Below are 27,811 nucleotides of genomic sequence, written 5' to 3'. Positions count from 1 at the left end.
TTCCTTTTTCAGTTCTTCCAATTTAAAACTATCCATGCTCTTGCTAAAATCTGTGCATATATTATAAGCTTCTATTCTTTGTACTTACGAACTTTAATAAATGAAGTTAAAGGAAAAAAATACACTGAACACACACACAGTTGTTAGACATATTTTCTTAACCAAAAGAGGGACCCCCGCCCCCCCCAACCAAAACCCTGTATCAGCGAGTTCCCTGATAGTGACTTCAAAGAGGAAAGACTTGAAGTGGGTTTGTCAGAGAAATCTCTCTAGGTATTTTGTTATTTGTCAAACCAGACATCTCGTCCCTGCGAACACCTGGTCAATCTCGAGGTAACTGTGTAATGTAATAAGAGTGTTTTTTACACATTATGCAAATACACAGCGGTTTCCTGATGGCCGGAACAATCTGATTCCCGACTTTAATCCCGGCCCCGCTCCCAGCCCCCGCCTGGTGGCGTCTCCTGCCCGCAGCTCCGCGCCGCCCCAGGTGAGTCCTGCGCGTTCCCCGCTCTGGGGCCCGCGGGAGGGGCTGGAGCGCAGGCGGAGGGCGGACCGGGGTAGGGGAGGACCGAGATCCAGGCCCCGACTGCAGCTTCCTCGCGGTGGAGCCGCATTTCCAGGCACCTCCGCCGCCCTTGCCCGCGCGCGGCGAGCGGTTTTTGGGCGTGCCGCCTGGAGGCGCGGAGCCCGCCCGGCGTGCCCCAGCCCTGCAGATCCGGCCCCGGCGGAGGCGGCCGGACCGCGGAGATGCGGGGCGGGGGCAGGGCGCGGGGTAGGTGACTTTATCCCGCCTCTGTTTGCCTGCCCCGGGGAGCAATGACATCACGCGGCCTTCTCCAGGCGCCGACACAAAGAGCGGGGCGGAGAGGCCGCTGCGGGGGGAGCCGGCGGCCGCTGCTGCCGCCCAGGGCTCTGGGGCCCCGCCGGCCAGGCCCGCAGTCCGCGGCCAACGTCCTTCCTCCTCCTCCTCCTCCGCCGCCGCCGCCGCCGCCTCCTCAGTCGCCGCCGCCCGCGTCCTCCGCGCGCCTCTGAGCCCGCGCCGGGCCGCGCCGGCTCCTTCCCATGCGGGCGGCGCGGGCCCTGGGAGGGGCGCCCAGAGCCAGCCGCGCAGCATGCACTGGGGGGTTGGCTTTGCTTCGTCCAGGCCGTGCGTGGTGGATCTGAGCTGGAACCAGAGCATCTCCTTCTTCGGCTGGTGGGCCGGGTCCGAGGAGCCCTTCTCCTTTTATGGGGACATCATCGCTTTCCCTTTGCAGGATTACGGTGGGATCATGGCAGGGCTGGGCTCCGATCCCTGGTGGAAGAAAACCCTTTACTTGACCGGGGGAGCTTTGCTGGCCGCAGCTGCGTATCTGCTCCACGAACTCCTGGTCATTAGGTGAGCCGGAGAGAGGGACCCGCACAGGGGCACCGAGTGGGGCACCTGGCTAGGGCAGGGCTGGCGCGAGGGGGGCCCCTGCCAGCCCCTCGGTCACGCTGCCCAGATGCCCAAGTGTCCTGCAATTACCTTTCCCTAAAGGCATTCGGTGGTCACCTGGCCGTGAGGGGCAGTTTGGAGTTGAAAGGAGAATTAAACCGGTGCTGGGAGGGAAAAACATTTGTCTCCCAAAATGCTCTGGGTCACTTGTCGTTATCTATTAAGAAATGTCCTTAGGAGGAGGATCTAAGTGCAGTGTGTTTGCAACAATAGAATTGGGCTCTGCAGAAATAGGTTACACTTTTATGAAATGCCTTGTTTGTAAGTAATAATGCTGGAATATTAACTGCTAACCTTATCTTTTACTTAAAGGTTAGTTCTTCACCATCCTTCCCTAAATGTCAACATCAAAAGGCTGAAAAATTGCAAAAGCTCCAGAAACCTGCGGGTCCCTGTTAAAGATGCATGACCAAGTGTAGTGGTGTGCAGCTTTGATGCAGCCTTAACCTGGTTCTCTGCTTCTCTGGTATTGAACGCCAAGCACCATCTTCAGGCTTAGATGTCATTGTTGTGTGAGCAGTAGGACAGGCTAGCACATGGGTGTGTTGGGCATAACACGGAGTCGCCCAGTGCCGTAAACAGTTGCATCCGCTGCCGCAGAATGTTTACAAGATTGAGTTGGAAATACCAGAAAATGGAGGCCCCTGTTGTTGGTACATCCAACCGGCACGAGATTTTTGTTTGGGTAGAGTAATACCACAGGGCACTGAGACAGTCGTTTGGCTAATTGATACATCAGTTAATGGTTAAAATTTCCGTGCATTTTAGCCCTCCGTCACTGGAAGATTACCAGAAGCCCAGTTTTCAATAGCTCAGACTGTCCCTGTGCCAGTATTTTCTAAAGTGGAAGAAATGTGTCCACACTGCCTTATTCCAGTGGAGGAATCCTACACAATAGGTTATAAACAAAGACAGTGATAGGTGACCTTTACTAGCCTGCAGGGATCCGAGGAGATTATTGTGACAGCCTAATGCAGGTATTTGGCCTAACATACATATTTTGAATAGTTCCCATCTCTGAGAGGATGGGAAATCATTTAGGTTTGGGGAAATGTATTGGTTTTCATATTATGTAGCCATATTTGAGGAAGTTTATTTTAAGCTTGTTGCACATTTAATTCTCTCACTTAACACATTGCCTTCAATCTAGCTGAACCAAACAAAAAAAATTTGAAGAGAATTATCTCTCTAGATTATGTGTTAATTGTGCTAGTTTTAGAACTGTATTTCAAGTTAGATTTCAAGCTACCTAAAGAACTAGAACATTTGGGCAGCAATTTAAATGGTAACCCAGTTGTTTCTCAGTTGTATTCTAGTCTAAAGCCTTTGAGGAGATCCCGAACCATGAGACTTCTCAGCAGTGGAGGGAGTGAAGGCTTCACAGGACCAAGTTTAAAACAGAGCTTAAATGACCTTGCAGAAACGGTATGGAGCTCAGCTCCCACTCTGGAGTAGGCCATGCCCTGGCAGGTGTGATTACTGGAGCCTGGAGAGCTCTCTACCCACAGATAGCTCCTAACTCATTTAGGGGACTATAAACCTCAGCACTGGATGCTTATTTGGACTAAGGAGTTTAATCCTAGGTTGATGCACTTTTTCATTTTTTTTTGTTTTTTGTTTTGAGACATAGTCTCGCTCCGTCACCCATGCTGGAGTGCAGTGGCTCGATCTCAGCTCTTTGCAACCTCTGCCTCCCTGGTTCAAGAGATTCTCCTGGCTCAACCTCCTGAGTAGCTGGGATTACAGGCATGCACCACCGCTTCTGGATAATTTTTGTATTTTTAGTAGAGATGGGGTTTCACCATATTGGCCAGGCTGCTCTTGAACTCCTGGGCTCAAGCGATCCTCTGGCCTCAGTCTGCTGAGTTGCCGGGATTACAGGCATGGCTAATTTTTTTTTTTAACTTTTTTGTGGAGATGGGGTCTCACGGTATTGCCCAGGCTGGTCTCAAACTCCTGGCCTCAAGCAGTCCTCCCTCCTTGGCTTCCCAAAATGTTGGGTTTATAGGTGTGAGCCACCATGCTTGGCCAGTTTTGTTTCTGGACTAATGTTTGAGTTGAATTAGACACCTCTGAAGTAATGCAAACAATGAAAAAGGGCTATTTCTGAACACTGAGTAGGGACTCTGCATATATGGGCTTTGCATATGTGACTGCATTTATTCCTCGCACCTGTTGTTTGAAGCTTGACATCTGTTTCATAGATAAGGAAATTGCAGCTCAGGGAGGTTAAGCAACTTGGCCAAGATCACACAGTTAAGAGTAGCAGGATCTAGATTCATATCAGAGCCTGCATTTTTTTAACCACTGCCTCTTAAGATAGTATCTACTTTGGCTGGGCGCGGTGGCTCACGCCTGTAATCCCAGCACTTTGGGAGGCTGAGGCGGGCGGATCATGAGGTCAAAAGATTGAGACCATCCTGGTCAACATTGTGAAACCCTGTCTCTACTAAAAACAAACAAAAACAAAAATTAGCCTGGCATAGTGGCACGCGCCTGTAGTCCTACAGCTACTGGGGAAGCTGAGGCAGGAGAATCGGTTGAACCTGGGAGGCGGAGGTTGCAGTGAGCCGAGATCGTGCCACTGCACTCCAGCCTGGTGACAGAGCGAGACTGTCTCAAAAAAAAAAAAGAAAGTACCTACTTTGAAATCAGTTTTGTTGGAGGAAGAAGAAGGAAGAGCAATGTGGAGAACTGAAGCATTGCTCAGGAAGACAGGCCTGTAGCAGGTGCCTTTCTTGCAGCCTCTAGGGAAAGAGGAGTGGAGGGGCAAAGGGAAAAAAACAGGCAGGAAGGGCAAAGACCAAGGCTTTAGAGGTTACATGATAGCTACCTCCACTAAGGTGAAATCGAGGTTTCAACAGTCTTTATAATTTAGGCAGAGAACAAAACAAAATCTGAAATATGTGAGATGGAAAATACACCTTAAAATGACTTCCCTGAGTTTACTGGCTATTGTAAACTCTTCCCCAGCCTACTTAGATTTTCTGCAGCATAGACATAACCTTAATCTATGACTGTGTCTCTAGAGTGGAAGAGTAAAGCTGACAGGTGAGAATTATTTAGGATGTTTAATTAATGAATATAACCATAGTAGGTTTTTTGGGGTTTTATCCATGTTTTTTTAGCACCATATTTTTAAATAAATATTGTTCCAACACACTACTTTGTTTTCCCTGAGTAGCGATAGCTTGGCAGCTGTCTTAAATTCAATCAGGCTTTGGAAATTTTTGTTTGTAAATTGAATGACTAAGTAATAACTTCATTACCAGTGCTTATTTGCACTTTTGACACACAGGGTCAGCCTCTTCTAGAACATTTAGTTGGTGAATCAACATCTGTTCTCTGCAAACTAACAAATCATCAGTTGTATACAGAGGCATGTTCATCTGTGATATTGTTAGCCCCAGGAATGGTAGTAAACTAGCTAGTTAATGCTCTATGGGTGTTCTCCTATACAAACTTTATGATAAGGTCACTTTATAAAATATAGCTGTGCGGGAAACAACTCACTCAATCGTCTGATCCTAAATTAGAGAGGAGTTTCTGACATATTGGAGGGAGGGCTCTGGAACCTGTTGGAGGGTGGGCTCTGGAGCCAGACTGTCTGGGTTCAATTTCAGACTCTGTCTGTAACCAACCACATAACCTTGGATATGACAGTAAGCTCTTGATGACTCAGTTTTCTCATCTGTAAAATGGTAATAGTAGTAGTAGCTTTTCTCATAGAGTTGATTAAATGAGTTAACACGTGACGTACTTAGAACAGAGTTTGTCATGGTCAAAATTCAATAAAACTTGGCCATCATTAGCTGTGACTTTTATCAGAAAGTTCCAGGCTTCAGTGGTCTGAGTCAAACTGGCAGCTTTAATACGATTAACTGAGGAATTGCCCATTTTGGTGGCCTTGAAGTGCTTAAGAGCTGGAAACTGGAGTTATTTCAGAGTCAATCTTAAATTGATGTTCCTTAGGCAAGTTGTTTAACGTCTTTGAGCTTCAATTTTCTTATCTACTATAAAATAGTATAATATGATATACCGAATTTAAACTATAATGATACCCATTCTAAAGTGTCATTGTCGGAATTAAATAAGTTAATATATATAATATATATAAAGTCATTGGCATATGCTTGGTAGATAATTAGTATCCATTTTTACTATGACATGGCCCAAATTAACAATTAGAATTAGATCGTTCTGGCTGATGGAGCAGGGATTTTTTGTTTGTCTTCTCTCTTGTCAGTTCTGAAATTTTTGCCTGGTTAATTTACATGAAAATACCACTTTGTGATGGGAATTATTTGACTGGACAAAATCAGTTAATTGTCAAATCTATAGTTTGTGCTGTCTTGGAACATCATCTAAATGAGTTCTTGATTTTAAAATCTGACTTCCCAAACATTCCATCTAAATGAAAACATTTCTTTTATAGTAAATATTGCCAGAAAGCAGCAAATATTTTTATTTTTTTTGACTTGACAGATATTTTCAAAATGAGTCTGAATTGTGAAGTTGAATGGGCCCTTGGGTAGTAAACTTTTCAAGAGAGTTTGTTTTACTAAATGGGGATCTGCAGGAAGTGGGCATCCATGTGATGAAGATACAAAGAAATTATTCTTGCTTGGGTAGAAAGAAGCAGGTGTGGCGTTGTACTGGGAACAATGCGAGGGAACCAGAGGCTCAGGGAAGGCCAAGGGGAAGGAAGAGTGAAGTTTATCTGACTGGGAATCGGCTGGGTCAAATGAAGATGGAAATTGCAAAAGGGTCCCGAGGAGTGGGGTATGAGTGGGGCTGTGTGGAATGATGAGCTTGCAGGGATGAGACCATATCTCTTTGGATGAGAATAAATTCCGCTATTACTTAATGCTTGATAGTTCACTAAATAGTTACAGTATTACCTTGTGTAATCCTCATGATAATCCCTACAGAATTGGTACTGTCCTCACTCTCCAGGTGAAGATGGTGGAGAGATCTAGGCTAATGTGGCCAGTAAGGGAAGCAGGGCTTGGATTTGACACCAGGTGTCCAGACTTGGAATCCAGGATTCATTCCATTATGTAGTGGTTATTGAAAAACTGTATGCAGGGAAGTCCTCCTCACCCAAAAGAGTAGCCAAAGGAAAAGATGGATGTGTGGCTGAGACAGAAGAAAGGGGAAAAAGCAGGGGTACTAAAATACATGCTGTATGGTAAAAGTGGGGATGCTGCGAAGGCAGAAAATAAGGAAGACAGAGCTAGAGAGAGAGCATCCAGAAGGTGGGTTCCACAGCATTACAGGTGAAAGAAGGGTTAGGTGAGGGCATGGGCAGTTGGGAAGAGGGACCAGAATATTCTGTCTCAGTTTCCCTACAGACTTGGGTCGTAGCAGAGCAAATCTGCACTGTTATTCCTGGGTCTTCTGGATAAATAGACTGTTTCACGGTACAGTCTAATGGCCAAAAACACAGACTCTGACTTCTTGATTCAGTGCCCATTCTGCCATTTACTAGCAATGTGACTTTGGGCAAGTTAATCCTCTGTGCCTGAATTTCCTCATCTATAAAACGTGGATAGCGGTAGTACCTACTTCATAAGGTTATTATGAAGATTAAAGGAGATAAGACCTGTGAGACCCTCAGAACAATGTGTGACACACAGCAAGCACAGAGTATCATTTTTATCCATCCAGCTTGTCCCTGGCAGGTAAACACAGCTGGCTGGAGAGTAGGTGGACCGGTACCAGAAAATGTTCTTGTTGCCCAGAGGCCGTAGGTAACAGAAGGAGGTTGGTTGGTATGTAGTTACTTTGCTGAGCCACTGGGGTCATGGTAATATCATGGGAGTTTGTAAGGTTCTCTTGTGTTTTGACTAAGCTTCCATGAGTGCTGGGTGAGGTAAGCCCCTTCGACAAACTGGGTGCTAGGTGAGGTAAGCCCCTGTGACAAACAGATCTGCTTGTTCACTGAGGAGCTACAACCCTGCAGGGTCCTCTGAAGAAGTGAGGGAACTGAATGTGGATAACATGTGGATTGTTCTTTATTTCTGTTTTGGTTTTGACAGGAAACAGCAAGAGATTGACTCTAAAGATGCTATTATTTTACATCAGTTTGCAAGACCTAACAATGGTGTTCCCAGTTTATCTCCTTTCTGTTTAAAAATGGAAACTTATTTAAGGATGGCTGACTTACCGTATCAGGTACTTGTGTGCAAATATGTTTTCTTCTTATGACATCAGTATCAGGGGATGAGTATTTAACTAAAGGGGGGAATATTTCATCTCACACAGTGGATGCCAGAGGGGGTGGGAGCTGAAACTAGTAGTGCCTAGTCCTTAGTAAGAGGGAAATAAAATACTTGGTTCCAGAGTCTGCTGATTTTTACAGATCCAATTTAATGATGGATCAAAAAGGTCTAAACTTTTGAGAGACTCAGCGCCATGATATTTTTCTTTAACAGAGTATTCTTTGGGCTGGGTGTGGTGGCTCACACCTGTAATCCCAGCACTTTGGGAGACTGAGGCAGGCGGATCACTTGAGGTCAGGAGTCCGAGACCAGCCTGGCCAACATGGTGAAACCCTGTCTCTACTGAAAATATACAAATTAGCCAGGCATAGTGGTGGACCCCTGTAATCCCAGCTACCTGGGAGGCTGAGGCAGGAGAATCACTTGGACTGGGGAAGCAGAGTTTACAGTGAGCCGAGATTGCACCACTGCACTCCAGTCTGGGTGACAGAGTAAGACTCCATCTCAAAAAAAAAAAAAAAAAGTATGCTTTGGTTAATAATTTTGACAGGCCTACTGGGCCTTGAGAAAGATTGGTGTGCCACTGCCTAATGTGGTTTTTTACTTTAGGTTTTAGTTTATTGACAGCATTGTATTTTGTCCCTCATGAATCTTGGGGGCAGAAGGCCCAGTACGCCATGAGGTAGATATTTGTATATGTAGTGAGAGCTTTTCCACAGCACTCCATGTTCTGTTTGTGTGACTTTCAGGGAAACACTTGTTCATTTTAGTAGGAAGTAAGGAAGAGGAATGTACTTAAAGGTATATATTTCTCTCTGAGTAATGCTTGAGCTGTGTCTCACAAAGTCAACATGCTGTGTTTTCACAGTCATTCAATTCTATGTATTTTTTTTAAAAGTTTACTTATGTTTTTATTTTTAACCAAGTTCTAGCCATATGGAATTATTTTAAGCTTTGATTTTTGTGATCATTTTTAATTTTATGGTCAGAGAAGATAGTCTCTGTGTTACTGATTCCTTGGAATTTACTGAAGCTTTAGCCTGGTTTGTAGTTCCTTTTTAAAAATGTTGAAAATAATTACATATGCTCTGTTTGGATATAGAGCTCTCTCTATATCTACTTGCTTAAACATGTTTGGTGTATTATTTAGACCTTCTATATTTCTGCTTATTTTTTGTCTGCTGGTTCTAGCAGCTTCTGAAAGGAGCATGTTAAAATATTCAAGTGTATTTGTTGATTTGTCTCTTTCCTGTCATTCTGTCAGTTCTCGCTTTATGTTAGAGTTTTATATATTTTAGGTTACATTGTTAGGTACATATAAAAGTTCACATCTTTCACTCTTGTTTATTTTTCTAGTATGTATCATCCATTGATGTCTCTTACGATTTTTTAAAAAACTTGAATTCTGTGTTATCAGATATCGAGATAGATTCTCCAGCCTTCTTTTGGTTCTTATTTGCTTAGGATATCTTTCTTCATCCTCTCTCTTTCTCTCCCTCTCTCTTTTTGTATTTGTTTCTTGCTTATATCTAATTGGAGAGTCTTTTAATTGGCAACTTTAATCCATTTACACTTATTGAAATGATTGTTTTATTAGAACTTATTTCTAATCTTATTTAATATTTTTCTCCTTACTATACTTCACTTAAAAATTTTTTCTCATTTCCTGCTTTCTAATAATTTTTTCTCATTTAACACAAATTATATTTTTGTTGTTATTGTAGTTACTCTTAAGACCCAAATTTGTGTTTATGCTCATTAATTTGTTAAATGTATTAAAGTCTGTATTTATTCTGTTATAATACAAACACATTAGCAGTTTACGTATACCTTGTGTCTCTCCCTTTCTTCCCAGCCCTCATCCCAGTTATGTTGCTGTTGTCTAAGATTTTAATTCTGGAGTTTTTTGGCCAGGCACGGTGGCTCACGTTTGTAATCCTAGCACTTTGGGAGGCTGAGGTGGGTGGATCGTTTGAGACCAGGAGTTCAAGACCAGCCTGGCCAATGTGGTGAAACTCCATCTCTACTAAAAATACAAAAATTAGCCAGGCCTGGTGGTGTGCACCTGTAATCCCAGCTACTTGGGAGGCTGAGGCAGGAGAATTGCTTGAACCTAGGAGGCAGAGGTTGCAGTGAGCCAAGATCGCGCCATTGCAACTCCAGCCTGGGTAACAGAACCAGACTCTGTCAAAAAAAAAAAAAAAAAAAGAAAAGAGAAAATGGAATTTTAGCAGTTCTTTTCCTTTCTTTTTTATCCTTTTTAGACAACAAACTTTACTATGTTATTTGACTAACCTTATTTACCATATATCTTATTCTAAAGGATTTATCTTTTTATTTGAGAACTTTCCTGATGAATATTTTTAGAGTGAGTCTTTACATGGCAAACCTTCAGTGGCTTTGCATGCCTGAGAATATTGTTATTATACTCTCACATTTGATAAATTTGTGTTCAAAGTTCTTTTCCTTCTATATTTTAAAATATTAGTCTAGGCATGGTGGCTCATGCCTGTAATCCCAGCACTTTGGGAGGCTGAGACCGGTGGATCATTTGAGGTCAGGAGTTCGAGACCAGCCTGGCCAACATGGTGAAACCCCATCTCTATTAAAAATACAAAAATTAGGCTGGGCGCAGTGGCTCACGCCTGTAATCCCAGCACTTTGGGAGGCCGAGGCAGGTGGATCACAAGGTCAGGAGATCAAGACCATCCTGGCTAACACGGTGAAACCCTATCTCTACTAAAAATACAATAAATTAGCTGGGTGAGGTGGCGTGCGCCTGTAGTCCCAGCTACTCGGGAGGCTGAGGCAGGAGAATGGCATGAACCTGGGAAGCAGAGCCTGCAGTGAGCCGAGATCGTGCCACAGCACTCCAGCCTGGGTGACAGAGCGAGACTCTGTCTCAAAAACAAAAATTAGCTGGGCGGTAGTGGCATGTGCTTGTAATCCCAGCTACTTGGGAGACTGAGGCAGGAGAATCGCTTGAACTGGGGAGGCGGAGGTTATGGTGAGCCAAAATCACGCCACTGCACTCCAGTCTGGGAGACAGAGTGAGACCCTGTCTCAAAAAAAAAAAAAGAAAAAAAGAATTCATGTTAATCTCATTGTTCTTTCTCTTTCTTTCTAAATTATCTTAGAGTTTGTATTTAATCTTAATATTCTCAAGTTTCAATATGGCATGTGTTGGTGTGGGTCTTTATATATCCTGTTTGGTCCTTTATAAACTCTTATTATCTGAGGTCTTTAATCTCTTTTGAATTCTGGAGAATTAATGATCAATTTTCTTAAAATATTTCCTTTTCTTTTATGTTTGTTTTTCTTCCCCTTCCTCTTCCCTGTTCCCTATTATCTGGATTTTGGAACCTCTGCTTCTATTTTCTATATCTCTGTACTCTCTACTTGAATTATTTTCTGCTGCTTTCTGGAAGCGTTCCTCTTGCTGAGCTTCCTTTGCATTGCCCTGTGTGTGTTTGTTGTTGTTGTTTGTTTGTTTTTGTATCCATCATGCTATTTACCCCATCTATTGTGTTCTTTATTTCAACCTTTGTATTTTTCTTCTTAATGTTTTCTTTTAGTTTGTATTAGTAATCTCTTCCTTTATCCATTGGGGGATATTTGTTATGTTACTTAAATTTTTTGGTCTGTCCCAATAATTCTGCTTCATGTCATATAATTCAGTGCATTGCCCTTCTCATAGTAGTGGTACTTATCTAGTTATTTTGGTTTGAGAGTTCCTTTTGCCAGGGATGCCAACTTCTCTGCCTGGGAATTTGTACCGGACAAGGGCTAAAGCCCAGGCCACAGGTCCTGTACCTCTGGGGGAGTTTAAAAAAAGAAGGGAGGTGAGCCTCAGGCATCCCCAAACTACTCTGGTCCTTTTGATTTGCTGCCACTCCCCCAAATGGCTCCTGCAGCTCTGGGGTTCATCTTTAGACTCTTACAAAGCAGCAACACTGGGAGGAGGTATTCTCCTCAGGTTGTAAGAGACCAACTGGGAGGTTGGAGGGGGTGGGCTCCCCACTCAGCCAAGCTTTTGCCTGCCCCGATAATGATATTACCCCTCCAGCTCCTGATTCCCCATAGCCTGTGCTTTTTGAGCCAGTTTCTGTAGAGAAGAGGGGAAGGGGGTGGCAGTGATCCTCCTCAGGCAATGCTGGGACAACATGGTTGACATGCTTTAGTTTAGTAAGTGCTATAACGCAGGTCCTTTGGGGACATGGTGAAGTGGCACCGAGTCCAGACTTCGGATTGGGGCATCAGGGAGGACATGGGATGTTTGGGAACAGAAATAGATTAGAAAGGGGATCTTCGTAACTGGTAAGTGGAATGCACGAGGGGAGTCCAGAGAGAGCAGCAGGGAGAAGATACTTAGGACTTGCGAAGACAGCAGTGGAGGAAACAAGGCCTGCAGCATCTAAATGCATTGGCTCATATTTGAGAGATCATTGTTCAGCTTGGTGTTGGCAGTCAGCACTTGAAGATGTGTGTCACTTGGAGACCCAAATTGAAGGAAGAGATTGCTACCCAACAGCTACCTGTCTCTATTCCATCATCACTCTTGACCAGATTGCCTCACTTAGCCAGGACAGCTTTGGGGCAGTGGGAGTCCAAAACCTGAATTTTGTGCACTGCTGTCTCTGACTACTTTCAAGATCTTTTGTGCTCCCCCACCTTTGATAAAATAATCCTGTCGTTTGTGGTGGCTGCAGCAGCTGCCAGGCTTTTCTGCACTTTCCTTTCTGCCCTTCAAGCCATCAAGCCCTGACTGCTGCAGACCTGTCTTTACCTGCAGCGTATCTACCTTTCTTCACATTTTAGAGCAGCTACCTGTAGTTAGTGTAACTGGAGCAGCGGGACTATGCCTTGCTGTGAAGCCTGCAGCCATTACAGAGGTCTTCAAGAAGGGGCGTGTTTACCCCTTCCAAAATTATATTTCTTATTAAGTATATTTTTAAAGAAAGAATTGTATAGGGCTGTTTTTCTTCTCTGAGGTCTCTATGGAAGATAAATGGAGTGGGCGATGCTCGGGGGGTGACAGATTTTAGGCAAAAAAAAAAAAAAATGGTGCTGTGGTTCAGAAAGGGATGCTCTGTTGCAGGGGTTGGTGGTACCTTATTCCTGTTCCCTTAGTGGGATTTGTATTGATGCAGTGGGTGTCTGGGGAGTGCTGGAGAGTTCATTTCTTGGATTGATCAGTAGAGAAATATTTTGTCATGGACCCAGGGAGCTGTACCCTCTGCCCCTTCTTTTGCCTGTGCCATTTTAAAAAAAGATTAAAATGCCATGTTCCTCAGATCATGACTTTATATTAGAAGCTCTTGAATTTTTTAACCTAAATGGAATGGGAATGAATATTTGATGACCATTAGTTAGGAAATCAAAAGGCTTATTTTTTAAAAAAGCTCAATGTATTGAACACAGTTACTATTATTTTTCTCTATCAAGATATGAATATTGGGAGTTCAATTTTAAAATCTTTTTATCTTGTAATAATGGTAGACTTATAGGAAATTGCAAACAATGTACAGGGAGGTCCTAGGGATGTGGTTAATTTTTGAAAAACACAAAAATAGCTTTACTGTATTTTCTGATTTTGTGTAGATGATATATGGTCCTTAGAAAAATTCCAAACAGTACAAAACAATGTATGTGGAACGTGAAAGTTACTTGATATCCTACAAGCTGGAGATTATTATCATAACTGATATTTTTGACTTTTCTTCTTTACATTTCTTCAGACATATATAAAGACACCTACACCATTTGATATAAGTAGTTGTATAAGAAGCATACGTTTCACAAAAGAATTCTTTTTAAGTAAGAGAAAGAAAAAAGAAAATGTTTCCTTTGGAGCTCTCTGCCTCGACTGTCAGCCCGAACTTTTGATGTTGTATTTATTTGCTGATCTTGTCTCCCCTCCTGCATCTTTTTTTATCCTAAGTTGCAGACAAAAGGATAGTACAGTGCACACCCCCATGCCCTTTACCTAGATTGTGAATAGTTAATACGTCTTCTCCTTTGCTTCCCCCCCTTTACATCTACAATTGTGAACAATGTTTTTGATAAACCATTTTAAAGTAAGTTGCAGAAATCCTGACACATCACCCTGCAATACTTCAACATGCAGCTCTGAAAAATAAGGACATTCTTCTTCAAAACTAAATAGATAATGGGTGTGTGGATTTCTTCAATGTGTCATAATCCACACAGACTGCTCAAATTATTTCAAATTTAGCCAGTGGAAGATGACTCAAGATAGCTCCAGGGCGGAGTGAATGTAATAGATAGATATTTACCTAAAACCTATGGGTACAATATATCAAATCAGAGTCCCAAGACTCTGGCATCTCTCTTAAGAGTCTCAAGTTCTTCATCTCAAAATACTTCTGATGAAGGCACTGTGCATCTTCTCATTTCATCCTAGCAACGGTTATTATCCCCACTCTACAGATGAGGAAATTGAGGTCCAGGGAGGGTTAAGGGAGACCCAGGGAGGTCCAGGGTCACTCAGTGAATAAATGATGGAATGCGATTTTGAAACCCAAAGCCTATGGCCTTCACTGCCATGCTAATAATGTAGTGTATGTGTGACTGCATCAGTCTCACCTGGGGCAGACTTGCAGAAGGAAACATCAGCTTGGAAAAAATACGGAGGATTTACCTATTTATCTTCTCAAAATTACTTTCAGAAACTACCCTCAGTGGATTAGTCAGAGTCTAATTGCTTAAATAAAAATAGTCTAGGAATTCTTCAATAGATGTAAAGAAGTTAAGAAAAATTATTTTTGGCCAGGTGTGGTGGCTCATGCCCGTAATCCCAGCACCTTGGGAGGCTGAGGAAGGAGGATCACAAGGAGTTCAAGATCCACCGGGGCAACACAGCAAGACCCTGTCTCAATTTTTTAGAAATAAAAATATTTAGGAAAAATTAAAAGGAAAAAAAAGAAAAATCAACATTTTTAACATACATTTTTTGGGCCAGGCATCGTGGCTTATGCCTGTAATCCCAGCAGTTTGGAAGCCTGAGGCAGGCAGATTGCTTGAGCCCTGGAGTTTGAGACCAGCGTGGGCAACATAGTGAGACACCCGTCTCTGTAAATTTTTTTTTTATTTTAAAAATTATACAACCACATTTAGAAAAATTGAAATGTATGGGAAAAAAAGATCCTCGGCATCTTACCAATAGTCTTCCCAATTACTTGTGACATGTTTGTGAGTCTCTCTTTTTTTTTTTAATGCTTTTTCATTCATGTATGTTTACTTAGATGTAATCAGAGTATCTCTAAAATGTTGTCTCTTGCTTTTTACCTAGCAATCAAAATATAATTGTTGATTGTGAAAACATACTAGAACTTCCATTTCCATAAGAATTGATTATTAATTTTGTTAGAAATACCAAAATTGTTAGAAATAGATAATCGGTGCTGCGAAGGAAAGTCAGAACGGAGACAAAAGATCTCTCAGCAAGGCCGTCTTTACTTTCTGCAGAAAGGGTGCTCAGTTGCATATGGAACAATGGTGGGAGCACACCTAACAAAGGAAAAGCAGACATATTTATCCCTTATGCATTTGGGTTGTCTTTACTGCTGTGTCCTGCATCCATTGGCTGGAGTGGGGCCTCACAGTCTTAAACTGATACCCGATTTGCTAATAGCCTAAAACTTTCCTAAATAGTTAAGTGCAAGGAAGAACAAAGAAGTTGCTTATGAAAGGTTTGAGGAAGCAATAACATTTCCAAATAAGGAAGGGGCATAGGCTGTGAGCTGGAACGTGCCTATGAGCATGTCCAACAGTTACATAGGATAGGACTTAACAAAGAGTTACTAGCACAAAGCAAGGAGGCTTGAAGAAAGTTAGTCTTTAAAATAAACTATTATTTCTAACACTTATGATTTATTCTTTAACAAGAAGGGGAACTTTGAAGAGGAAACTTTTTACTTTCTCCAATTTTTATTCTATTTTAAAAAGTAGTCAAGATAAACATGTAACAAGTTCTCAGGGGAAAGGGTGGTCTAGAGGGAAGGCCCGATGTGTAAATAGTTACTCTGTAAGGGTAGGGGACTACACAATGTACAGTGGAAGCACAGAGGAAGGGCAAATAATGGTTGTATCTTGGGGAAATAGTTACATAACAAGGTGAGATTTGAACTGATTTTTTTTTTTAAAAGCATCGATATGACTTTACAGAGGATGGAGAAAAGGATTCCTGTAAAAGGTGAAGAGTGCACAAAGTCAGGGATGTGGGCAAACACCTTAATCTGGCTGGGTGGGGGCAGTTGGAATTCAGGAGACCAGAGGGACTTAGATAGCCAATGAGACCGGGCAGGTGGGCAGTGGCTAGATGGTGGGTGTGGGTCTAGATTGCTGTGTGAAAAGGGGTAATTTGTAGACTAGAGCTATTAAAGCCATTGGATAATTTTGAGCAGCAGCCTTCTTGGGTCTCATTTGCATTGTAAACAGTTCCCTCTGGTGGCAGTGTGGAGGATAGATTGCATCTGAGAATGACAAGAGTCCAGAAAGGGATGTGTTAAGAGGATGTGGATGGCATCAAGAGAAATCTGAAATAGGGGCTATGGTATGTGGTAAGTTTACACCTTTAGTATACAGATTACAAGAATGTTAGGTGTATTAGCAACTTCTAGAAGTAGGTGACATTTTTCTTGTTTAACATCCGGGATAATGTCTAGAGAGGCATGTATGGTTGTGCAGGTTGCTCACTGCACAACAGTGCCTGGCCAAAGGGTGGGGGTGAAATCTTGACCCAGTTCTGTTTGCCAAGCCGCAAACCTAATGGACCATTTCCACCCAGAGGAAGTTCTATTTTCTAAATTGCACAAAGGCAGTATGACTAACAGCAGCCCCTGTAACATCCCCAATAGTAATTACCCTTTTTGAGGTTAGGCCTACTTTGATTCTTTAGAATAAGCAATGAGATAAAATATCAAGACACCACGAGGCAGAGATCAGCCCAAATCCCCATTATTCTCTCTACCAACGACAGTTTGTCAAAAACACAGATTTCTGGGCACTATCCCCAGGATTCTGATCCAGAAGTCCAGGCAGGAACCTGCATTTTTTAAGAGACACAGTAGCTGAGTCTGTTGTACATACTTTGTTACACCTAAGCAGTATAATTTTGGGGGACCGTTCATTTACAGTGTAGTGGTATTATTATTCAGGTGTGAGATACTGGTTTTCACGTGAGGTCTTTGGTTAGTTGTCCAGTCAATACAGGCCTCCTTGTGGTTTATTTTCACTTTTTGAGTTTTTGAATTGTTTGTACATTAAAACTAGACTGACTATTACCAGGGTCATTTCAGCCCTTTCAATCTGCTACCCCCTACCCCCATCATCCCTTGTCCCTGGGGTCTTTTTTTTTTTCTTTTCCATAGTAAGCCAAAGTCCATGATCGAATTGATGGGAGAATAAAGTGATATCTTTATGTGCGGTTAAACAAATTTTTTCCTAGAGTAACCATGTATTGTCTTAGGAGTTTATGCCCTGAGTTCATTCACTTGAATAGTACTGTCACTATCAAACATAAGGTTGGAATGTTTGTTTCTATTAATCATGCAGTGGAATTTAAATACAATATTGCTTTTCTCTTTTTAAAAATGTACTCTGCTTAGAACTATTTTGGTGGAAAACTCTCTGCTCAAGGGAAAATGCCTTGGATTGAATATAATCATGAAAAAGTTTCTGGCACAGAATTCATAATTGACTTTCTGGAAGAGAAACTTGGAGTGAATTTAAACAAAAACCTTGGCCCTCATGAAAGAGCCATCTCCAGAGCGGTGACCAAGATGGTGGAGGAGCACTTCTACTGGTGAGTCCTCTCTGGAGTGTCCCCGTCCTTTCGAAGTAAGCCCCAAGTTCTGTTTCACTTTTCAGATCCTCTTTATACCTTTTCAACAGTTTTCTACCTTAACAGTTTCGGATGAAATAAGTGGCTCAGTCATCAAAGTTGTTATGACCGTTAAGTTTCTGGTTACCTAGACCAGGGGTCAGCAAACCATTTCTGTATAGGACCAGCCAGTAAATATTTTAGGCTTTGCTGGCTGTACGTCTCTTCTGCAACTAGTCAGCTCTGCTGTTTTATCACAGAAGCAGCTATAGAGAGTATGCCAACAAATGAGCATGACCGTGTTCCACTCAAACTTTATTATGGGTACTGAAACTTGAATTTCATTTAATGTACCATATCCTTCTTTTGATTTTTTTCAACCATTTAACAATGTAAAAACTTCTTAGCCTGTGGACTATAATTTGATGGGCCTTGATCTAGACTAGAACTCACTGAGTTGAGGAAGATAGTTCAATTGATTGGACTCAGGGCTTTTTACCAATACTGTATAAACTGTTGAATTAAAGTAATATTATGTCAGAGACTCAGAGGAGGGAATGGAAGACTGAGTCAAGATAAAATTCCTAGGATCAGTTGTCCATAGATAACAAGAGCTTCTCTGTATTCCAGGAGTAAAGCATACTACTCCTTTCTGGATTTTCTTTGGCTTGATTGCAGAGTCCTAGGTTGTATTCCGCAAGTTTGAAGCATCACACGAGTTGATGAGTTTTCCCTGTTCTGTTTTTTGTAGCCTTGAGCTGGCAGTGGTACCATGTGAGTTAAGCAGTTATGGTTCTTGCTTTACAAACTCATTAGTCATCTGGTTTTTAAAATTTTTCTTTCATCCGTTTTCTGGAGTTTCTGCACCTTTCTCTACACCCCAATAGCTAGAGAAAGTTTCTCTTGATTTCTGCAAACGTTATCTTTTTCCAAAGATTGAATTAAGAATTGTTAAGCCCACCGTTTTTGGCATTATTTGGTATCTGCAGGCAGATGCTGACCCAGTAGCTTTTATTAAACCTCTCCCACTGAGTGGTATCCTCAGTGTGGGGTTGATTGGAGAAGGTTCTTCCCCTTCCTCCTCTCCCTATTTCATTTATTCCCTCTCTTTGTAAATGGAGAACTTGCTGTTCCTATCTCTCGGATTTTAAGTGACCCTCTTCTTTTTCTCCTTTGACTTTTGATTCTTGCCCAGTTTATTCCAGGGCTGACCTAAGCTCCACTTCTACCCCCTCCTCACTAAAGTGGTGATAGAGTGGGGAGCAAGGAGGGGGCTGGGGAGAGGCTGGAGACAGGGGTACAGATCAGTATGGAAGTAATCAGACTCAGTGTTCATGGAATGAACCTGGTCTTTTCCTTGTAATAGTGGTGGGGAACTGCTGGGGCTCCCCTTCCAAAGTGTGCAGCAGTCACAGTGGAACCAGAATGCATGACTGCGTCTGACATGCATAGCTTCCAGGAAAAACTTAGCTTCTGAGAAAAGCCTCACGAAGAGCCCATCACACTTGCTTACTAGGCTCCAGTCAGTTCTGCCGCTATGAAGGGAAAGGAAGGACCCGCACAAGGCCACTTGACCGTTGTGCCTTCCCTTGACATCAGCCCTCCAAGGCACTACCTTATTTGATTGATGGGCCCATTGATTGCCAGAGCTGTCGCTTTGTTAGCTGTCTGAAAAGCTGAAAGCCATACATTTTAGTTGTCACTTTGGCTACAACTCTTTGATTTCCACAATGGTTTAGAAAATATGTATTTCCATTAGAAAGTTTTTGACCCAGCAACATTTCCAGCTACCACACATTACTACTTTTTGTTCTGTGTGTGTGTGCATGTCATTTTATATAACTCTATTCCCTGCTAAAAGTTCATCCCTTCCCTGACCTTTCCATCTCTCCTTTCACCAGCCCCGAGCTGATACTCCATGTGGGGTGGAGTGTGGGCGGGGTGAGGGGTAGGGGCGAGAGTTGGGAAGTGGTACCCCATGGGAAAGGATCTTAATTTTGTGGACTGCAAATTCCCAAAGGCTTGGGGATCTGTTTGGGTCATATGTAGACTCTTCTAAGGACAGTTTTATTTCTCTAATTCACTGTTTAATTTGAAAAATGTTGGAGGAGTTAGCTATTATGTCTTATGTCTTCTCAATGGTTAATTTGAGGAAAAAATAGTGAAGGTGGGAGGAAAGGTCTTGATTGAGATGCACATATCTAATAAACTTTCAAAGCAACACTGCTAATTCCCACAGTTCCATTTAGTCCCTAGTAGCAGAAGGAAAAACAAATCTGTTTCTTAAGGTTCTCAAGCCTTTAGCCAACTTCTTGCTTTGGGGAAACCCTGAAGAGACATTTAAGAGAGCTCTAAATCCTAATGGAGAAAAGACCCTCCTTTCCCCATGCCCCGGGCAGAGAATCTTCAGATATTCTTCCCTGAGGCGCCTCCCCTCCTCCCCTCTTCTGGTTCCAAGGCCACACACAAAATGTCTACCTGTGGAAGCTGAGGCCCAGCATATCGTGATCTGACCAAAATATGTAGGAAAATATTACAGGTATGAGCTTTCCATTATATCTTGTTAAATTCTAACAGTCAGTGAGCTCCTAGGTTGTGTCTATACTCACAGAGCCAGGAGAGGAAATTTAATAAACCCACCTTGTTTGCCTCAATAGATTCAATTATGTGGAGTTTTCATATGTTTATTTTGGCCTGAAACTTTAAAAACACCCCAGGCATGATTTTATGAAAAGCAAAGGCAATGGAAAGCCAGCATTGTTGTGTTACATCACATAATTCCGAAACTGTTTTAGGTCTATTCAAATAAACACACTCAACTCTAAAGTGGCTTTTCTTCCGCTTGAAATCTATACACTGATGTCCCCCTTGCATTATAAAAACTATTATTGAAGATCATGAACACAGATTTAAAAATCCCCTTTGTTCTACTGAATGCTTAAGTACAGAGAACCTGGTTTAAAGAGAAGTCAGCTTGACACAGGGTCATATTACTGGAGTGAAACTGATTTTGGGTAACACACACTACAGCTTCTTCAGTGTGACATACTGCCCCTTTGTGGATGTCAGTGAGCGTCTTCAGAGTCTTTCAATCCCATATGAGTATCATTTTCAGACTATCTAGTTATTTATAATATTTTCCCCCATAAAAATATAGGCAGTAGGGCCAGTCATGGTGGCTCATGCTTGTAATCTCAGCGCTTTGTAAAGCTGTGGTGGGAGGACTGCTTGAGCCCAGGAGTTCGAGATCACCCTGGGCAACATGGCAAAACCCTCTCTCTACAAAACAGCCAGGTGTGGTGGCACACATCAGTAGTCCCAGCTACTTGGGAGACTGAGGCGGGAGGACCTTTTGAGCCCAGGAGTTCAAGGCTGCAGTGAGCCGTGATCACGCCACTGCACTACATCCTGGGAGACAGAGTGAGACCATGTCTCTAAAAAAAAAACAAAAATTAATTGTTCTAATGCCTGTGTGTGTGTGCACATGCGTGTGCACGCATGCACACACACAGGCATTAGAACAGTGAATTCAAGCTCGCTTCTAGGTTGGCCATAATTTTAAAATTTTGAGTGTAGTTCAGGAGATGGGATACTTTCATGCATTGACTTAACCAAGAAGATCTTTTCTAAAAGCCAAGAGACTACTCTTTCTGATTATAGCTTGGTTCATATGTTCTCCTTTTCTTTCTTTTCTCCCCACCCCAGTTTTAGATGTAGTGAGGGCCCCTGTTTGGAGGGGTTGATCTAATGCTTGTGAAACTTGGTGAAACTACAGAAACATATCATGTGCTCCTATATTCTTGAGTAGATATTCAGAGTATAAGCAAAAGACAGCAAGGATGTAGCCCTATGCAGAGAAAGGCATGCTCATGATTTGGAAGTCCAGGTGTTGATACTCAGTCATCAAATTGGAGTTTGTTATGGGTTCCCACTTAATAAATATTCATTTCTATCATGGGCCAGGTATTAAGTTATAATACGTGATATCTTCATTAAAATATCAGGGGTCAGCTTCTCTTTGACTATTTTCTTGTTCACCTTTAAACATTTTTGAGCAGGTTTTGTTCCTCTGTTCTAAGATAGTCTTTTAAAAAAATCTCTTTGACCCCATTTTTGCAGAAGAGATTAGATACATTCGTTGTGATAAGGAAAACGAGTATTTCAACTTCTTGAAATAGATTCTCAGAATGATAGATTAATTGTTAAGCCTTGTCTGCTTTCCAAATTGACCCTCCCTGTCCTCTCCTGTTAATGATTCATGATTCCTTTTGCAATGGGCCTCCTCCCAGTGGAGAGTGAAGAGCTGTGGATTTCAAGAGAAAATTGGCAGCCCCTTCTTCATTTTCCATAGGCACATCTCTTTGTCTCTTTTCCCATTTTTCTATGTATGTGTCATCCCTTAGAAACACTACTTAGCAATAGCTGGCTCAAAAGCAAAGCCTTTTTTTGTTTAATCAATAATTCATTATTTCTGCAAACTTAATGAATGACTGTTAGTGGCCAGGATGGTATGTACGCTTGTTATCAAGTGACTCAAAGGCTGGAGGGAGACATCAAGCCTTTGCAATGGTTAGTGCTGGAGGAGGGTTTGAAGAACCAAGGAAAGGCAGCCAGCTACTACTGGAGAGAAGTGGGGAAGGCTTTGCGGAGGAGGTATTGTCAAAATGGAATCCAAGGACAGTTGGAGTGGCAGATGAAGGGGCTGGTCGTAGGGAAAGATTAGGATGTCTAGGCAGAGGGAGCAACATCTGCAGAAATTTAGAGGAAAGAAGGAAGCATTTGGGGAGTATATTAGGCCGTTTGGGCTGCCATAACAGAATACCTTCGACTGGGTGGCTCATAAAGAACAGAAGTTTATTTCTCATGGCTCCAGAGTCTGGTGAGTCCATGATTAAAGCATCAATAGATTTGGTGTCTGGTAAGGGCCAGCTTCCTGGTTCATAGATAGTCATCTTTCTCACTGTAACATCATATGGTGGAAGGGACAAGGCAGCTCTCTGGGGTCTCTTTTATAAGGGCACTAGTCCCATTTATGAGGGCTCCACCCTTATGACCTAATCATATCCCAAAGGTCCCTCCACATACCAACATACTAGGAGTTAGATTTCAACACATGAATTTTAGAGGGACATGAACGTTCAGTCTATAGCAGGGAGGTTCATGTAATTCTCTATGGCTTGTGCATAGGGTGCATGGGAGTCAGTGCTGGGAGATGGGGCCCGAGAAGGGCCAGGTCATAGAGGGGTTAGACTGGGGGAGGGGCTGGCATGCCATGCAAAGGAGCTGTGGGGAGTTAATGAATGACTCTAAGAAGCATTAGTGTTATAATTAGGTTCGTGTTTAGGAAGCTCTTTGTATACACCGGAGCAAATGGATTTCTGAAGGGCCTGGTAGGAGGCCATGTTCCTTGTAGTTAAGAAATAGTGAAGGGCTGAACTGCAGTGTTTATGGAGTTGGAGAAAGGGCAAATTCACAGGGTGACTGGCTGTCAGGAGTGAGGGAGAGGGGGCAGTGAAGAATAACTCCTGGGATTCTGGCTTGGGCAAGGAGAATCAGGTTTGAATGGAACAAAGATGATGAGTGCAATTTTGGAAATGTTGGTTTGCAGTTCTTGAGGGTCTTTCACATAGGATCCATGGATCTCAGGAGAGAGGGCTGGATATGGGAGACATGAGTGTAAAGTAATAGGTGTGAGTTAGATGGCTCCACGAGTGTGGAGTAGGAAGATAGGAGGAATGAAGATAAAGATCCTGGGAATATGTAAGGGGTGGAAGGAAAAGCAGTAGAGGTCTAAGCTAAGGGGGTGTTCCAAGAAAGAGGCCAATAGTGTCAGATACTTTAGAGAGTGCAAGAATACAGAAAGATGGTTTATTTAGATGTTGCACTGTTGACTTGGACAAGAGTGATTTTGGTGGAGTAGTTGGGATAGAGGCTCCAACCATGTGAACAGAGTTTTCAAGAATCTTGGCTATGAGAGGAGGTGGATTCTTGTTTGCAATAACATGGAAACGTATACCATGTGATGTCTTCTATGTGTAGTAGTTGATTTAGGAATCTGTGAAGCATCTATTTTCTTTGGTATTTAAAGTTTATACACATTTCACTGGCCTCAACCCTTAAAGACCTGCCTGACCCTCATTTACTTCTCTTCCCTGACACTGGTCGATCATATTGGGCACAGAGAGTGAAAGAGAGGAAGAAAAATCAAGAGTAAGATAGAAGGAGAAGAGAGGAAGACCAGACAGTTTCTGAAGTTACTTCTAGCTGTGAAATTCTGAATCAAGCCAGTGTTTCTTCTTCTGTGTCCTGCATTCAGCCTGCTGCAGATAGAGAACCCCACACCGTTGCACTGGCGGAGACTCCTCCCTGCCAAGAACAGAACAGCTGCCTCTCCCTTCGTGCCTGCTACTCCTAAAACTCTCTACACTGCAATGTTTTCACCTTGTGTGCGCGCCCTCATTTCCCATGCTAAGGGGGAAGCTGAAGTCATCAGACAGGAACTCTAAACTCTGTAGCCCCTCACCCGTTACAACACTTTGTCTTTCTGAAGCACAGAGAAAGATGCCCCTACTTCTCTCCAAGCTGCCTCTTTCAGCCTGGCCTTCACATCTTCTAACTTGCCCTTGAACTGTGGTTTCCTCAACACTCTAGAAACTTCCTAAGGAGACCTCATCTCCTCTCATAGCTTTTAAACCACCACCAACACACCCTTGCTCACCATTTCTCTCTCTAGAGTCTCAACCTATCTCCTGAGTTCTCAGCCTTCTAGACATCTTCACTTAGGGGTTCCATGGGAGCTTCAAATGCTACAGGTTAACTAATCTTTCATCATATATTCTACCAAATATATTCTACCTTGTACAATTTTGTATTGGTTAATGGTACTACCATTCACTCAAACTATCATTTTAGGAGAAAATGCCTAATTTCTCCTTACCCATAAATCTTTACATCCATTGTAGTCCAATAGACTCTTTTCCTTCTATTGCAGTGTTTCTCCTCTGGATTCCTTCTACCTTTGCCTCACGCAGTGCATCATCTCTTGCCCGGTCTGGTACCTGGCCTTCGTGCCAGCATTTTCTCCACCTTCCAGTTCTTCCTTTACATTGCCACAAATCTGACTATGTTTCTTGTCTGTTTAAAGCCTTCCAGCAGTTAACCTTTGCTTTTGGAATAAAGTTCAGCTCCCTTTCCTCAGGCCTGTCCTGACTTGCCCTTTCTTGCGCCTCCAGCCTCACCTCTTCCAGGCTTCCCCAAATGCAGCCTGTAGTACCCACGTGCCCCTTACAGAAGTTCTTGCAGTTTGTCAGGCAGCCGATGCTCTTCACGTGCACACCTTCACCCTCTGCTCTGCCCGCTGAGCTTGATCAGTTACGCTTATGATCAAACCTGTGTAATTTGTCTACAAAGAATTTTTTTTCCGCTTCTAACCTGTCAGCTTAGAGCCACACGTTCCGCATTTTTACACTTTAGATGCTTTTCGTATGCTATTATTACTTGATCATGTTCAATTTAGAGTGATTTAGTTTTATCCTAAGACCATTGACTTCCAAAATGGTAAAAGGTTGTGTAACTCTTTTGTTGTGAATTTAGACCTAGTACAATTAGAATCAAAGTGCTGAATTATTCTAATGGAATGTGAAAATTGCCACCCTAATTACTGCAGGTGTGAAAAAAGAAGTAAGTAGGAAAGCATTTCGTTTCCATGTCTATATAGAATTTACTAGAAAAAATGCAAGATACTCTGTATTGAAAGATGAATGGAATGCTCTGACTATACACATTAATTAGTCACTATTGTGATGTACTTCTTCCTGTTTTGGGGAAAAACTATTTCTTGATTCTTCAGTACTTTATTTTGAGAGACTTACTGAAAGAGGCACACAAAGCTTTCTAATCAGATTTGTGGGCATTCTTTTAACAAGGTAGTCAAGAACAGCACAGGGAGTATGTTGAAATTGGCTGTAAGACTTTTTGGTAAAAATCAGGAATCCAACAATTTTAGAGAAATCTATTCCTTATTTTTATTTGTTTTTAGAACAGAGAACCCTTATAGAACAGAACTATATAAAATGTTCAAAATGCCTTTTTTTTCCCCTTGAGGTGGAAAACAGCATTTCATTGTAGCTGTGATTTACTATCATTCCTTGAGTTCTCTCTCAAAATATTTTTCAGCTCTTTGATTTAAAAAAAAAAAAAAAAAAAAACCTTAAAAAACGCAGCATTCTGGCTCTGCCACTTTCCAATTGCATGAATTTCTTTTTATTTCTAATTTTTTATTTATTGATTGCAGTTTGTCCGGCAGCCAACGCTCTTCATGTGCACACCTTCACCCTGTGCTTATTGATACAGTGGTCCCACTATGTGTTGCTCAGGTCGGCCTCAAGCTCCTGGGCCCAAGCGATCCTCCTGCCTGGCCCTCTCGGGTAGCTGGGACTACAGGCATGTACCACCACACCTGGCTTCTGAAGTTTTTGAAGCGGCCTTTACTGCTGTATCAGCCAGTACTAAGAGTAGAGGTGATTGCCAATACATCTTGTATTACTGATCAGGGAGGAAAATTGAAAATGTCTTATGCCTGTACTCCCACACAGCTACATTCTCTTCAGCCTTTGGTAGAAAACCCTTTGACTTTCTATCTACCAACACTATTAGCCATAAAAAAAATTCTTGCCGTTTGGAGAATAAAAACAGCAAAGACCTGGGTGTGGTGGCCAGCAAAATATTTGAACAGTGAACAGCTGCTGGCCTCTCCATACGGATCACACTGTTTTCAGGAGCACCCGAATGAGCAAGTTTACCACTAGGATCACCTAGACAGGAAAAAGGATTCAGCCAAGTTCCATTGGCAGTTGTGTTCCCTTTAGAGTTTTGAGAACAAACTGAGGTAGAGTTGATTTTCTTGGAGAGCAAATCATTTGCATAATATTTTAATTTATAATAAAGATGGACAGGTGCACTTACTCCCTAATGTGCTAGCAAAAAAGCAAAAAGGCTGGGTGTGGTGGTGCATGCCTATAGTCATAGCTACTCTGGGGGCTAACATGGGGGGATCACTTAAGCTCAGGAGTTAAGAGTCCAGCTTGGGCAACATAGCAAGGCCCTGTATCTTTTTTTAAAAAGGCAAAAAGGTTTCTTTCAGAAATTTCTTTTTTTCCTTTTTTTTTTTTTAACTCTTTTATATCATGAAATGTAAAATGCACATGCAGAGTATACAAAACAGAAATATGCAGCTTACTTAATGAACACCAAGCATAAACCTGTGGAACCATCCTTTTGCTCAGGAAAGAGAATGATGCCAACACCCCTGTCACTACTGCCTCCTGCTCTGTACCCCCATGAGTGCTCACTCTCCTGACTCAAAGACTTTTCAAGTGGGTTTCTACTTGTTTCAAGTGGGTTTCTACTGTGGGGTTGCATGAGAGAAGGCAGAAACGTGGCACTGGGAGGGGAGGGGAGGGGAGAGGTCTGAGGGTGGGTACCAGGAAAGATCTCATGGCATCTTTATCTGGACCTTTTCCCATTTCTTCCACAACCCCTTAAGTCTAGGCATTGACTACAGACTGTTGTGATATCTGCCATGCAGATTGCTCTTGATTAAAGCTGCAGTTATTCAGTTCCTCCAGAGTGTACTAAATTCTGAACGACTCATTCTAAAGTGACCCTGTGGAGCTGATATGTACCTGATGCACAGTAGTAACTTGTTTCCACACAATTCCAGGACATTAGCTTATTGCCAGTGGGTGGACAATCTCAATGAGACCCGGAAGATGCTCTCTCTTAGTGGTGGTGGTCCCTTCAGCAACCTGCTGAGGTGGATTGTTTGCCACATAACGAAAGGAATTGTGAAACGCGAGATGCACGGCCACGGCATTGGCCGCTTCTCCGAGGAAGAGATTTACATGCTGATGGAGAAGGACATGCGGTCTTTAGCAGGGCTTTTGGGTAATGTACCACACCTTCTATTCTATATTTGCTATTCTTACCTTTTGCATGATTAGTAAAGCACTGTTGGTTCACTAATTTATGTTTTAATTTTGGTTGATTTCTTTGCTTCCATGTGTAGATTGCAGTCCCCACATTTAACCAAATCCTCTAATTTTCAAAAGCATGTGTCTTTCTACTTAATCACTGGTACTTGACTGTTTTTAGCATGGTGAGCCCGTGTGAAGAGAGTATGGAACATACTTCAGCCTCACCACCTGGCTGCAAGTGATGCTGGCATTTCTGAATGTGCTGTAAGAAAACGGGGATTTTGAGCAA

At 42.5% G+C, this 27,811-nt stretch overlaps 1 protein-coding gene across 4 annotated transcripts in view; it reads left to right on the top strand.

The window, feature by feature from the left end:
- Nucleotides 1-494: 494 nt before the first annotated feature.
- FAXC (failed axon connections homolog, metaxin like GST domain containing) overlaps nucleotides 495-27,811 on the top strand; it is a 70,500-nt gene continuing 43,183 nt past the window's right edge. The window contains exons 1-5 of one of the 4 annotated variants that reach the window (XM_033234673.1): nucleotides 495-775; nucleotides 1,260-1,381; nucleotides 7,522-7,657; nucleotides 17,334-17,530; nucleotides 27,270-27,493. In XM_033234673.1, coding sequence (XP_033090564.1) covers nucleotides 1,275-1,381; nucleotides 7,522-7,657; nucleotides 17,334-17,530; nucleotides 27,270-27,493 — 664 coding nt within the window. In that variant the 5' untranslated portion in view covers nucleotides 495-775; nucleotides 1,260-1,274. Of the gene's footprint in view, nucleotides 1,382-7,521; nucleotides 7,658-17,333; nucleotides 17,531-27,269; nucleotides 27,494-27,811 lie in introns of all 4 variants that reach the window. The other 3 variants (XM_033234672.1, XM_033234671.1, XM_033234674.1) reach the window with 3 other exon arrangements.

This window comes from Trachypithecus francoisi, unplaced genomic scaffold, assembly GCF_009764315.1.
Source record: "Trachypithecus francoisi isolate TF-2019V2 unplaced genomic scaffold, Tfra_2.0 Lachesis_group15, whole genome shotgun sequence".
Classification (NCBI taxonomy): domain Eukaryota; kingdom Metazoa; phylum Chordata; class Mammalia; order Primates; family Cercopithecidae; genus Trachypithecus; species Trachypithecus francoisi.
The sequence above is the reverse complement of the archived record's forward strand: the minus strand, read 5'-3'. Positions and strand labels throughout refer to the sequence as shown.